We start from the raw sequence: 15,801 nt of genomic DNA, 5'->3' as shown, positions 1-15,801 counted from the left end.
TGCACGACCAATCGGAACCGTCTATCACAGGACACATTGACAGCACTAATGATGCTGTGCAGAGAGGGATGCCAGCAACTGAGTGATGATCAAACATCAAAGATTGTTAAAATTTTCAAAACAATGAAAGAGAGAGACATTGCTTTATAAGAGATTCAAACAACTAGTAATTGATTTTGTGTGTTCTTTATAATATTTTGTTATTTATAATATATATTAAGACCCAAACTTCACGACGCGATTTTCCCACTTTAAGGATTTCACGACTCGATTTTTCCCAATTTTGAGGTTTTCACGACTCAATTTTTCCCAATTGGACCGGTACGGGTACTTTTCCCAATTTGACAAGGAAAATCGCTGGTCTATTGATATAGCTCTATTGTGATGCTTTTTTTACCATACATTACTTTTATTTGCTATATCTATAAAGCATGCCGAAAAAACAAGAACATGAATAATGTTTTTCAGAAGAAATAATGCATATACATTTGAAATAGTCCTATTATGAATGTATAATATATTAAGTGTATTGACAAATATGTGATTTAAATATGTTAATTTTCAAAAACACATTTGTTAAAACATATACCCAACTTCGTAGCGAAATGGACTACGCTTTGACCTCGTCAGCCCCTAGTGATTTTATTAATATTGCAACTTAAAGCAAAATTAATCGTTGAATTTGATGCTATCGTCACATTTGCAGGGGTGGTAGCTTGGGTACTTGCGACATCTCATGACAACTCTCTTGTGTAACTCTCTGGCATTATCCTGTTAATTGGATCATAATTGAGATCAAGGCCTCTTTACTAGTTTTGATGACATATATATGAGTTGTTACTGGGGTAAAAAAATGTTGAAGCTATTTGTTTTACAATTTTTTTGTTACAATTAAATGTATAATAAATTACACCATCACGCATATTTTCGATTTCAAATAAACTGAAACTCTAACCATAACAATTTCGAAATAAATTAATGCTTGGTTACTAGAAAACGGACATGTCAGTTTTATAAAAGATATACGCAAAAGATTCGACTCGCATCATTGCAACGCGAAATGCTTCAACAAGTTGTCCGTTTAGCAAAACAGCATTTTTTTCTATGTTTTTCTATGTTATTTTCTTTCTATGGCGATATTTTTCTTTTATAATACTTTTTATCTAACTTGGTCGCTTCACATTATCGGTCACATGTAAAGAACGAGCCCTTAAGTATTGGTGTAAAATCAAGAGATCACAGAATACCTTGTTAAATATAGTATTTAATACATTACTACTGACGTTGCTTGCATGAATATGGATAGAAAACTATGTGGGTACTGCAGGTTTCGGTAGATAACAAGTTCGGTAAATTGAATTTATATAGTGAATGCTGTGGAGGTTTCGGTAAAATGGATCCTTATAGAGGTATACCTACAATAACACCTATGATTGGCTTACAATAACATCAGGGGCAAATATTTGCAAACTGGTGATTAATTTTCAATTGATTAACTAATCCTATGCATACAGTAAAGAATTTAGGGGCACGAATGAGTTACCACTTAACTTTTTAAAAAGAATAAATTTAGGTAATTTTAGGTACCAAACCAAAAAATGCAGATTGAATTTAAAATGTAACTTTATTGAAAGTAAATTTACGATTTAAATAAATCAAAACATATTTTTTTTTTAAAGATTTGGTGCATTTAAAAAATAATAGTAATAATAAATGTTGATTTAAAGACTGAATTAATAGAAGATCTTCAGTTCCTCGTCATATCAACCTGATGCCTGTTGTCTGCTACTGTATCACTATTGTATATATTACAAAACACCATAAGCGGCCGAGCGCGGAATACTGCGCTTGGCCGCTAAAGAAATATTATGGATTGCATAAAATTAAAGGTCAAAGTCCGATTGCGTTTTATATATAACAATGTTTTCATATTTTTTTCTGGTTGAGTAAAACTATAACTATGTTGGCAAAATGCTGTTAAAACTACACTTGATATTCACTTGGTTAAATTAATGTAAGGTTGCATCAGAATCACAAAATCGATTAAATTTGTATGCTTAAACACTGAGTCCGTGATGTTTACAGTCTTTAAAAGAGTCTCAAAGTTAGTAAGCTTAAATATTATAACATATTTAAAAAAGAATTTCGTTTTGGAACCTACTTGAATTGTGTAGATGATGAAAAACACAGAATTGCATTGAGTAGATTCCGATTGTGTTCGCATCACTTAGAAATAGAAAGAGGAAGATTTAATATTATTAACGTCAATAATCTTGAGTGTAAAGAGTGTACTACTGGTACGATTTAATCTGAATTTAATTTTGTAGGGCAAACGGCACCCGGTCAATCGGCACCCAGTGTTTTTTGTGCATACGCGGACAGTCGGCACCCTGTAAATTTGTCGACCCGGACAATCGGCACCCGATTTATATGTAAACCCGGACAAACCGCACACGATTTATTTGAATACCCGGACAAACGGCACCCGATTAAAGGCGATCGATAAAGTCCGTCAGCATCTTGTTGAACTAATAAGTCAAATCCGCTAATTGGTTTGGTAAAAGAGATGATTAATTAATCCCATCAACAAACTGTGTCATCAAACCAATATAAGTGTGGATTGATTAACGTTATCTGCTAATTGGTTTAATAACACCTCTAAACAATTTACATATATCAAAGACAATTAAAGAATTCCTAAACTTATGATTTGTCTCGAAAACAACAAACTGCGAATGAACATAAGCTTATATAGAGGAATGAAAATGAAAACATTTCATAACAAAAATGCAATTCATCACGATACGTAAAGGAGTGCGAAGGGTGTGTTTCGCAAACTACTTGTATACACAACAGAAAACACTGAAAGATAGCATACGATGGACATGCACCCAGAGACGAGCGTTTTCATGCAAGGGTGCTCTGACTTCGAACCTAAACGTGAGTAAGCTCAACAATTTCGGTTGCATTAGGCACACATATTCTCCAATTGGCATGATTATTACCGCGCAATTGTTGTTAGAAGAGTCATCTTGCTACCATTTGTTTATAAAAAAATATACATTATATTTGATATTTTACATGACTATGCCAGTCTTCTTAGCCGAGCTAAACTGTCTTGTTATTAGGATCGGATTTAGTGTTCGTGTGTCGTATGAATAGATATCGTTGCAGGAAATGAAAATGATCCGTTGTCTGTTAGATGAGCATAATGTCACTGTAAATTTGCCATAAAATCTCGTAATTTGTTTATTTTTCTTGCCTTATATGCAAACTGTCTTGTTAGATATCGTTGCAGGAAATAAAAATGATCCGTTTCCTGTTAGATGTGCATAATGTCAATGTAAATTTGCCATAAAATCTCGTAATTTGTTGTTTTTTTTAACCTTACATGCATCCCTTTCTCAGTGTCCAGAGGTGCGTTCGTTGATAAGCCACTGCCATGAGTCAGACGCATCGAAAAAAGCCGGGATGATACTCAGGGAGGAAATCACAACTGGCTTGAATTCATGATTTGTTGCATGTTTAATTATGTTCGATTAGCTTTATAATCTGCTGCTGATAACTTTAGGCGCTTTGCTTTATTTGCAATTGTTATACTATTTGACAACAAATAAAATTATAGGATGGAAATTACAACTGGCTTGCATATTTCTTGCCCATATATATGTATACAATATATAATTTGAAAACACCATAATACACGGATGACGACCCGTCAGCACCTAGTTGAACTAATTCGTCTATTCCGCTAATTTCTTTGGTCAAAGAGATGATTAATAAATCGAAAGTACGGTTAACATAAAATGCATTATTTTTCTCTTTTCGCAACATTGTGTTAGTATGCTGCATTAACAAATTTAAGTGTATTTGAATTGAACGCACCAATAATAAACAACCAGTGCTCACGCTGATGCCAGACAATGGCGATTATTTTATCGGTATCGAGATTACTGTGTACACACTCGACCCTGTGTATTGTCATACACGCGTCAATTAACTTGTGCGACATCGTGGCCTAGAGCGTTTTTGTCAATCAGTGTCCGACAGAAGTGATTAATTTCGGAAAATTTCTTTTTCTCCCCGTGCTTTACCAATTATCGGTAACTGTTAAATCTTCATTATTTTTTCGCAAATTATTATTTAAACGTCATTATTGAAAATCGCCGCTAATATCGTCGGCTGATTTTGTTTTTCACGCTGTTTGTTTTCTGCAATTAGATTACGTTGAACACTGCTTGATGAAATAATTATTTAATCGCTATCAACTAATTATCCCTGTAATTACCGCTATGTGTCGTCACAATTTACAAATACGCTTGTTTTAATCAATTACAAGCGGGAATCGATTTAAAATTAAAACCGAATTAAACCGGATCTTCAGTGACACCTCAATAAAAACACAACGATTCTGTCCATACACATACATAGCTATGACCGGGAACTTTAAATACGGTGCCGTTTGTCCGGGTATACAAATAAATCGGGTGCCGATTGTCCGGGTCGACAAATTTAAAGGGTGCCGACTGTCCGCGTCGACAAATTTCCAGGGTGCCGACTGTCCGCGTATGCAAAAAAACACTGGGTGCTGATTGACCGGGTGACGTTTGTCCGGATACCTTTAATTTCCTAGGTATTTGTCCGATTTATAGAGATCTTAGGTCAAAATACAACACAAGACTGTCGTTTAACACATATAATTATTTAAACAAATTATGTAAACAGTTTCCCCGATAATGGGAATTTCAGTATTTTGCTGTTTACTGAGAATTATCCCCGATAATGGGAAATCCGTAATTTACTATTTCCTCGATAGTGGGAACAATATAAACGCCAAATACCCGCTTTTGGTATGAGCATTTATTAACGATCACAAATATACGTACAATCCTTGTGTCAATCCAGTACATCACTTAGTAACGACGTCGCGTCTTTAACGTTACGTCACAAATCGACGTCACGTCATGGAACCAATCCGCTTGTACCAATTTAACGTCCAAATCTAATGTCCATTTTCCCCTCCATCAAAATACAGTACATTTTGATAAATATTGTAAAACAAAATTTTAAATAATAAATTGAATACGTAAATTAATTGTAGATCTATGTTCTTTTCGATATTCTAATCAGTATTGTCCAGTTCTAACGGGCATAGCTTTGTCACCGATCTCGTCATGGTGCTGCATCCAACCTGAATTTGTACGACTCTCACTCGACCGTCTTGTCCTGGATAAACCTCGAGTATCCGTCATAGTGGCTAGTTTCCCCTCGTCGTTTCCGGAGTAATGATAAGAACGACTTCGCCAATCTTGATTTCTCTCTCAGGATGAAACCGCTCTCGTGTTGAATTGGTTAGAGAGTGGTTTCCAGCAGCTAAAGGAAATGCGCTGAGATTTTCCCTTGCGCGTTGCTGTAAGACATACTGTGCTTGGAATGGTGATGAATTTATACCGAACACGACTCTATCAAATTCGTATATATCGGGACAACGGTTATGATTCATTTCCCTCCATAGGAATCTGTGATATGGCTTGTCCGCGTGATCGATGCCTATTCTGAGATACATCTCGGCTATGTCGCAAACTACTGCAACGGGATGCTTCCTGAATCTTAGCAAAACGTCAAACAGATCGCGCTGTAGCTTTGGGCCTTGGTGCATTTTATCATTTAGTGATACGTCTTCAAATTTTGCTGCAGCATCAAACACGATTCTGGTTTTTGTTGTATCTTTATCTGGCCTCAGAACAGGAAAATGAGGTAGGAACCATTATGAATTGGACACGTCAGAATCCCTAACTTTTGACACGTACCCCTTTTCTACGTATTGTTCGATGCATTCGCTGTATGCTTGAGCTTCCTGAGGACATCGTTTAAGTCTTTTTTCTGTGTTCTCTAATCTATTCAGTGCCATTTTGTAATTTTTTAGCATTACAGTTTCGTTGCTTTTCCATGGAATGGCGACGCGATACATCTGATTTTCGAATATGCACGACTGTTTTACTGCTTTAAGTGCTTGTTGATCGTCAATGTTAACGACAGGTGATTCAGTTGATTCCCTTTCAACTTCCCAGAATTTCTTAAGAGTCAGGTTTAGATTCTCGATTTCCGTTACGTCTCTTACAAAGTATGTTCGCGCATAATTTGTTTGTAGGACGGGTGTTAAATTTGAACACGGATTACCGATGCATGTCCATCCAAGTGGAGTAAGACGCGCTATTGGCTCCCCTGCTCTACCTCCCTTTCTTCCAGTGCATAATGTAAATCTGCACAATCAAGTCCAATTAAGATGTCAACAATAGGTTTGATCGTAGCTTTTGGCAATGTTACGTCACGAAGATGTGGCCATTTTCTTTGGTACTTGTTCCAGTCAACAAATTTCATGTCTCCTGTTACTTTGTTAGCTGTATATGCTGCTACATTTATCTTTACGCTTCCGTTGACACTTCTTATTTCGAATTCAACTGGTCTAGTTTCAATAGTCTCGACTTGACCATTCAGAACATTGACCTTGACCTTTTCCGTTCTACCTTTACAGCCGAGTTCTGCCGCTACGTATCTATTGATGTACGTTTTTGTACTTGCGTCATCTAGCAATGCGTTTACAGTTATCGACCGATTTCCATTTGCGAGAATAACCGGAACTCTTCGGAGCCCTACAAAATCAGATCTGGTATGACTTTTTGCTGACAAATATGTTGCCCCTTTCTCTTCCGTAGGAGATTGAACTGGACTGTCAGCAGCGTTTGATTTCATGCTCTTTTGCGCATCTCTGTGTAACAGTCTGTGATGCAGCTCTTCACATCCATTGTGTCCGCATTGTCTACTTCGACGGCATGACTTTCCGACATGGTTAAACCCAAGGCAACGATAGCAAAGATAAAGTTGTTTTGCTTTGTCCCACCGTTGTGAAACGTTCATTTCTTTAAAATTGTCACAGTTCCATACTCCATGCTGTTTGTCACATACTCTGTATAGTACTTATGCTATAAAACACTATAGAACTTACCTAAGCAAGTTGCTTGGGGTAGATTCCATCGTCTACAGTGTGTACAAGCGCAGAAATACTCTCCGCAAGATATAAAGGAACGTCCTGTTAAGAGGGTTGTTTACTGCACACACTTTCGTCATGATTACGTCATTCGCGCGTTCTTCGGTAAAGAGGGCAAAAGAGCAAAACGGTCGGGATGGTCCACTGACAGTCCGGTCAATTTTACCATATTCCTCCCCATTTTATAGCCCTCCTCTTCACCCCACCAAGACAGTCTGCCACACCCCTATACCACGTTCCAAGACCACACAATATGATCTCATACTTACAGAAACATTCCTGACTAGTTTTTTCCTTTGCATTACCCACTCACCATGTGACCTTTGTATTTTATTTATTTATCACCATGTGACCTTTGTATTTTATTTATTTATTTTTAAACCCAGAGCACTCATTTGATAATTTGACCAACCGTTTCCTTAAGCATAGACCACATCACTGAATCCTGACACATTCTATTATCGACGCCCCTTGGCCAGTGTTTAACAGACATCCGACCGCCTCAATCACTAGTTAAAGGGCGCGCGCAAACGCGTCACCCTCATATGGTTCGATCCCCAACTCGCCAACAGACTATTTCCAGTATCCGACCCCTACAGGTTATAGAGACGCCTGCCGTTCTCAGCAGTAGTGCGCAATATCTCCCTGAGGGTTTCCTTTCGGATCAGGGCCACCGTATTTGCAACTTCACCCACGTACGCCGGAGTATTGTCTTTCCTACTTCGGACTCGCAAGTAAGGAGAATCGGTCTCAACTAGGAGTCGGTCGGCCGGAATCCCTCGCACAGCTGACTTTTGCACCTCATCAAAACGCGCAGCCAGACCTGAGATGCTAAAGTAGCAACGAGGAAATGCAGCGGACCAACTCAGAACCTGATCGAGGGTTCCCGTGAAGCAGTGGAGGTGTATCCGCTGAGTCGGACTAACGTTCTTCTGCATGAGTCGGAGGGCAAGGGCACTAGCCTCACAAGAGTACGTGTCCTGCCCCCGAATATGCAAAATAACTGGTCGCCTAGGGCAAGCCAGCTCCAACAGCCCTACAAACATCTCCTCCTGCCTACCCCACTCTCTTTCAGGCACGGTTCTGTCTAAACCGATCTCTCCAAGCGCTACCACCCCATCCTTCCTCAACTCTCTCTCCACCTGTCCTACCACCCCTTTAACGTCCCTTAGAGGCGCCTTAGGATGTACCCCGACAGCCGACCCGAAACCAGTGACACTGGGATATTCCCTTGGGTAGTTGGGTGGATCGCAGAAAACTGCAACTCCCCCATTTACACGCACTGGTACCTCAGGCATTGGCCCCACGGTATGCCCCACCAACGCCTCAATAGAACCAACCTTGGTCGTCTTACAACTGCGGTCCAAGTGAAAGTGGCTGTCGAACGCGGTGAGTTCAGCATTCCTAACCGAAATCCACTCTTGAACCACAGGTACAATTTCAAAGTCATCACCCAATTCACGCTCATTCCCTAGAGACCCGGGCTCTGGAACCGACTCTGCCACTTGAGCCAACGCCATCACCTGGGCACCTTTTGCTACACAATTGACTGTCTCGGGTCTCTGAATCAAATCCATCTCTGGACTCGACACAGTCGCCTGAGCCTCCATGACCACACTCCGATCTGATCCGGCTCCCTGCACCAACTCAGTTGCCTGAGTCGACCCAGTAGCCTGGGCCGCCACACAACAATCTGGTCCAGATCTCTGCATCAACTCAGTTGCCTGAGTCGACCCAGTCACCTGGACCACGCCGCGCCGCCTGCCAAACCTTTGGGCAAGGAAATCGTCTCTTACCTCTTGGCTGCATAGCTTCAGCAACGCGGCCAACACTCTCCAGTGGAAGAGGAGCGCTCGCGAGTTAACCCGTGCAACGTGGAATATAGGGGGAATGTAAAACATAAGCTTGCGAGAGACCCTTTCTAACCAGACCTGGTCCTTGTCGTTCAGGCAGGACTGCTCCGAAATTGATAACCTCTGGCGGCCCACGAAAAGCATAGCCTCATCAAAGCTCTGGAGACCCAGACTATTGATGACGCATATTACCCCTCTAAACCGCACATGGTCCTTTTCCGGATTTTCCATGCCTCCCGACGAAACACAGGCGGAAAATGCCGGGCCTCAACATGGTGTCTTATCGATCTTGCCCTTAATCCACACACGGGACAACCCTGGGTGTTTTTCCTCTTAAAACACACATCATCCTGCTGGGACCGGGATCTATCCCTGGTCCCAACCCCTCCATTAAACTCTGCCCCTCTATCAAGAGGCCTGGACCGTCTCTCACACCGGTCCATACCTCTTATCATCCTACCTTGAAATGACATTGCCCCTGCGGGCTCTGCCACTTCATCTATAGGCCGTGCAATACCGGGTTCCCCCACAATTTCCTGGTCAAGGTTAGCCGCCAAAGGAGCATCAACCTCCATGTCTTCCTCATCAGAGATTATGATGACCCCTTCTTCGGGGCCAACCTTGCACGCAGCCTCCACCAACCTCACTGGCGACACAAGGAAGTCCAGTGCTGATGGCTGCGAGGCCATGAAGGCCTCCCCTTCAGGCTCGGCCTTGACCTCCACCAACCTCACTGGCGACTCAGGGACAACCAGCGATGTCGAATCGGAGACAAATGCCTTCTCCTCAGGTTCAACCTTCACCCCCCCCACACTCCGACCCTACTGGCAACACAAGTGAGTCAAGCGAGGAAGGATTGGGAACGAGTGACTCTACCCCAGGTTCAACCTTGACCCCCTCCGATCCCAGCTGCGCTGGCAACGCAGGGAAGTCCAGCGCTGTCAGGATCGGAGCCGGCTTTGGTCTCGATCTGGGCAACTCTACAGTACCCCGGGGCCTCCCGCTCAGTGAAGCCCCAGGGGTCCTCCGTTGTTTTTCAGGACCGGCCAACACCCTCTTAATAAACGAATCACTAAGAATTTGATGGCCGTACTTCCTGACCTCAGATACAAACCCTAGGCGCCCTCTCCTCCTGGCCAAACTTACTTGGCCTTCCACCGCCCTTTCTACCCTACCATGGTCCAAGGGCAACATCGTCCCCAGCTCAATGACGAGGTCCCGCCCCGAACTCCAAAGCGTACCCCGACCGCTGGCCTCCTCAACCTCAATAAATATGTCACGTCCATCCATGCGACAAACCACACGTGGCGTTCTGCAAAACACCACAGATTTATAATATAATGTGCCTGAGCTTTACAAGCTACCGGCATATACGATAAGTATAGACCTAACCTGTCCTATAACTTAGACATGTATGCAGATCTATTTCTTCACCCTGTTCCTCCGTGACTCCCACACACTTTCCGTGGAACCACTCCTCACACACATCATAAAGGAACCATCATCAATCCCTCTACACATACAGTATACTTGCTCATCTTACGCAATACCACAACTCTTTTGTTCTCGAACCACCCGTACAGGGAGATTATCCAGTTTACACATTTTCAGGCTGTCATTATTCAGTCGGTCGCGATTCGCATTGAAACTGCTCTCTTTTAAGGTCGTCAAGCATTCATTACCAGGTGGATCAGTGCCGTGTATGAGCCATTCCTGAATAATTTGGAAATCGCTCACTGCCTTAATCACAACGCAGCCCTGTGAACCATGAAGCATATCATTTCCCTTTCCCAATACATACGTACGGCCCCTTTCTTGGGCTATATGGACTACCTGGCCACTTAAACCCAAGGCGGCCCCCACTCCGTCAATAGTGTCTACCTGTTTGTGCACCACCCACTCGCACTCGCGCACCTGTTCCAACACCGGAAGCTTTTTTGGTAACTTAGCAACTACCCGGCCCAAGACCAACGTGTCCTCCGTCGCCGTATCTATTACAGCCTGTATTGCAAGGTCGTTCACACTTGCATTGATCTGGGACATCGGGTCAGACTTCATCTGCCCGACTATTACAGATTGGCCCTTATCGTTATGAATACTATTTGGACAATATTGTCTAAATCGCCCCATCGTGTTGCAAATGAAACATTGCTGCCTGACTGGAGATGGAGATGGACTTCTGGTGGGCCTTGCCAAAAGCTGGTCAAGTTTCCCCATAAAGGTGTCCATCTTCTTCTCTAACGTGTCAATGTTTCTCTCTAAGGCCACCACCCTATCTACAAGCAAACCTTGCGAGGCCAATTTCTCCCCTGCCACCTTGACCTGCCCTGCACAATCCACTTTGCGTACCGATTTTGGTCGATACATAGTGCCGTGAGTGAAAATGTCCCACTTCAGCTGGTCAATAGCCTGTTCTATGGACACTGGTCTATGATTTATTACTCTCTCTCCAGACTCTCTCTCTTTCGCACCCATGCAGAATCTTAATATAGATTTCTGCAACACATACTCCTCCGACAGGTCCCTATATGCATTGCCAGCCAGGGTACACACCCTGTCGGCCCAGTCATTCACAGACTCATTCTCCGCCTGCCTTGCACTCAAAAATGTGACCTTTGCCATTTCCAGCAATTTGTAGTCACAAAACCCGCTCCTATCCATCTGCGGTACAGGTACCACCGGTGGCGAGGTTACACCTTGTACTTGTGGATGCATATATGTTAATTGTGGTTGGATACTTGAATCAATAAATTGAACCTTACAGCTCACTAACATATTATGCAGCTGGCCTCCTTCTTCGATCGGCACCTGCTTCATTCGCTCATACTGAACAGGCTGTGCCCCCAGCGCCATGGCATGGTACTGCGCAGGGTACATTCCATGTTCCAAAGGCACCTGATTCACCGCCTGGTATTGACCCGACTGCACACCATGTGTGAACTGGTACTTAACAGGCTGATCCTCATGTGCTGTGGCATGGTACTGTTCAGGGTACACCCCATGTGCCAAGGGCATCTGAGCCACCTCCTGGTTTTGACCCGATCCAATCTCACGTGACACTGACACAAGCGCCACAGGCTGATATTGCACAGGCTGTGCCTCCCATGCCATTGGCTTCGATTTCGCGGCCCGATCTTGCCCAGGCTGCTCCACTGACCCCTGCTCGACCGGTTCAGTTAATAGCCCATTAGCCTCTCCATACCACTCCCCCTCCTCATAACTTCCACGCTCGGTATCAGGTTTAGAATCAGGTGTACTGAACCCAAACATGACTCACATCAGATGCAAAGTAGGTGTAGCAAATGTAAATTTTGAAATGTCCCTTCGTAGTAAAAATTCGATAGTTAAAGTTATTATTTAAATTCATTATAGGGACTTCGTTATATCCAATTTTTTGTTGTGTATATGCTACAGGTTGGACACTTGCTGTAGTGAAAAAAAACTAGAATGAGACTAATGTTACACATGGTTTTCCAAGTTAGGAATCATAGGACTCCTGTTTTAATCTGATTCTCCTAGTGAGATCCATGATATTAATATTACAGTTTGTTGTAAATTAACGCACAACAACAGACTAATAAAGTATTTAGAGGCCACACACTTTGAAGCGTGCAAGCATGGAGAAAGTCACATTCAAAAGCCATTTAAACGATAAATTGGCAATTATGTGAAAAAACACACAAACACAATGATGGCATATGATTTAATCAAAGCAAATGAGTAAAAGGTAGTGAAATAGTGGTTCAATTATACCCAACGAGGAAAGCAAAAAATTCACAAATCAATGTTAACTGATAAAATATCTGTTTATATTAAATATAAATAAATACTCAAACAAAATGTAAGTAATTCACCCGTTATTACAATATAAATAGTGAATTGTCTTCACTACAGGTTGGTCACTTCCTGTAAGAAAACACTAGATCGTACTGAAGGGACTTGTGTAATTGAACACGGGTCAACACGGGTCACAGAATTATACAATAAACAAGGGCAAAATACAAATTCAATGAAATATTGTAGTAGAAATACTCTACTCAAACGTTATAATAAATATCTAGCAATGTGGTGATTCGCCTGACGATAGACAATAGACAAAACAATCACAATTCAAATGTACAGCCAGCTTAATATAGATGGCTTATATATCTGAAACAAGTTACAGATGCGACAGAGCAATGTCAATAAACACTGCTCTAAATATAAACGTGTGATGATTTAAATAGAATTCACAATTCAACACATTAAACATAAACAACCTTAAAATAGACGTCACAGATGAGCTGTTAAACGGTTCAGCGAACCGCAATATGACGTAAATAGTTAAACCTAAAATTTAGGCAATAAGCTGACAAAATCCGACGAAATCGGTTTAGTTTAATGAAAAGTACTTTAAGTATATTAAAGAAATATTTTATTCACTAAAAGTGAACAAAACAACGATAGGAAACTTAAATTTAAATGAAACTTTATTTATTTTCAAGATGGCTGACTTTGAACGCTGACGGTTAAAAATAGCCGATTGTTTATAAGTGAAAATACTGCAAGTTTGGTGCTCGCAGCGCCAATTATAGTACTTATGCTATAAAACACTATAGAACTTACCTAAGCAAGTTGCTTGGGGTAGATTCCATCGTCTACAGTGTGTACAAGCGCAGAAATACTCTCCGCAAGATATAAAGGAACGTCCTGTCAAGAGGGTTGTTTACTGCACACACTTTCGTCATGATTACGTCATTCGCGCGTTCTTCGGTAAAGAGGGCAATAGAGCAAAACGGTCGGGATGGTCCACTGACAGTCCGGTCAATTTTACCATACTCTGCATTTAAATATTTTCCCGCTTTCTTCGGAACCACCAAAAAACGTTCTTTGATTGTTAGAGTTCGTCTTTTTCGAAGTATGCTCTGACATCAAATATCCTGACATTCCTTGCACGGTCTCTGACGCGATAGTTTGGAATTCTGCCTCTTGAATAACCCATGTCCGTAGCGACAATACTGACTCATTGTGTTGACCCTCAAAGACGCAACGATGATATCGTGCCAAGAGCGGTTCTGGTAATTTTCTTTGTAATTTTGCATAAAATGAGCCAATTCAAAGTTCGTGGTGTTGATCCGCTTCCTTCAAATTAATAATTGCTACGTCTAATAGATCGGCAAATTGTTCTAGGTCTTTTGCGTTGCCAAGTCGGACGTTTTCGAAGTGTTCAAGTTCTTCTAGGTAAATTGCTATCTGTCGACGCCTGCCCCCATATTTCCTTTCAAGTCGATCTTTTGCCGCTTCATATGCAAACGCCGAGTGCCCAAGATTTTCAATTACTTTTAACGCTTCGCCAGATAAGTACTGCCGAAGCTGAAGAAGTTTGTACTCTGCTGTGGCTGGTGCTCTGTCAATACAAGCAAGTAATGTTGCTTTCCATGATTGGTAAACTCGCTTATCACCATTGAACACTGGAATTTCCACACGTTTGAGTTGCCTCCAAAGGTCTTGTCCTAATGTTGGATCGATGCCTGAACTCATAGCGTTGCCTTTTTCAAATTCGTCTTTGATGTTAGAGGCATGAGGTGCTTCACGCCCACAAGCGTTTTGCGCATCGAACCCGGTCCAATTACGCCACATACTTGGAAATTTGTCACTTTGTCGCACAGTATTATGTGAAACCGACCGGTCTTTAGAAATAAAGTTTACTCACCGTGTCATGCGACAACGCTTTGCTTACTTGACTTGCTGTTTCACTTCGTAGATCGTTTAAATAGGCACAGGCATCTTCCGTTGTTTTTTCATATTCAAGTTCAATCTTTTCCATTTCCGCAATTACTATTTTACTTTTTTCAAGTTCATCTACTTCCATGTACATATTGGATAAACTATCAAGCCCTTTAATAACTTCGTCCATCGCAAAATCCAACTGCTTGCATGCGGCGTTCACTGTCGCGCTACATGCATTTCCCTCCAAATGTGACACTACATTTTTCCTTGCTCTGGTAAAATTAGTTTTCAGACTTATTTTCTCCCTCTTTAACAAAATCTCTGTCTTTAAATATTCAACTGGATCCATCGCTCACTCAATTTAGAAACCACGCTCTGCTACCAAATGTTATGAAGTTTCCCCGATAATGGGAATTTCAGTATTTTGCTGTTTACTGAGAATTATCCCCGATAATGGGAAATCCGTAATTTACTATTTCCCCGATAGTGGGAACAATATAAACGCCAAATACTCGCTTTTGGTATGAGCATTTATTAACGATCCAAAATATATGTACAATCCTTGTGTCAATCCAGTACATCACTTAGTAACTACGTCGCGTCTTTAACGTTACGTCACAAATCGACGTCACGTCATGGAACCAATCCGCTGGTACCAATTAAACGTCCAAATCTTATGTCCAAAGTCTGTAAAACGTATCCGCACAGTATCGAAATTTATCAATATTGCAATGTTAAAACGAAAAGATGTCATTGATTTTTATGTGTTATAATTTACTTTCCTTTACTTGTGGAAGAACAATAATCAATATTGCATACACTAATTCTCTGTATAGCCGAACTTCATCTCATTGTGTATATGTATTTATGATATGATTCATTTTGCCAAAAGCATGCATCGCTGATTATGGGAATAAATAAACCAATAATGTATATAAAATTCATTCACAATTATTGGAGTACCGTAGCTAGTGACCGCCTTATTGCGTTGATAAGATAGGGATCACCACAGCAGGTCGCTTATACACAGCGTATGAAACCGCTGTTTTATTGGGGGCGGATGGTTCAAATAAAGAAGTGCTAATTAAGCTATTTCACTTAGAGCTGTAAAATATTATTGATTTACTGTAGGCATCATCCATAACCAATTCTGAAAGTTATTATTATTGTCTTAGGTTTACTCGCGTATGT

At 41.3% G+C, this 15,801-nt stretch overlaps 1 protein-coding gene across 1 annotated transcript; it reads right to left on the bottom strand.

Moving 5' to 3' along the window:
* Window positions 1-9,693: 9,693 nt before the first annotated feature.
* On the bottom strand, window positions 9,694-13,715 carry LOC127866090 (uncharacterized). Its single transcript, XM_052406480.1, has 2 exons — window positions 13,507-13,715; window positions 9,694-10,213 (listed from the first exon to the last, which is right to left on the bottom strand). Exons 1-2 carry the CDS (start codon window positions 13,533-13,535, stop codon window positions 9,694-9,696), a joined length of 549 nt encoding a protein of 182 aa, XP_052262440.1. The 5' UTR covers window positions 13,536-13,715.
* Between the last annotated feature and the right edge of the window lie 2,086 nt (window positions 13,716-15,801).

The sequence above is a fragment of the Dreissena polymorpha genome, chromosome 2 (genome assembly GCF_020536995.1).
Source record: "Dreissena polymorpha isolate Duluth1 chromosome 2, UMN_Dpol_1.0, whole genome shotgun sequence".
Lineage (NCBI taxonomy): Eukaryota > Metazoa > Mollusca > Bivalvia > Myida > Dreissenidae > Dreissena > Dreissena polymorpha.
The sequence above is the reverse complement of the archived record's forward strand: the minus strand, read 5'-3'. Positions and strand labels throughout refer to the sequence as shown.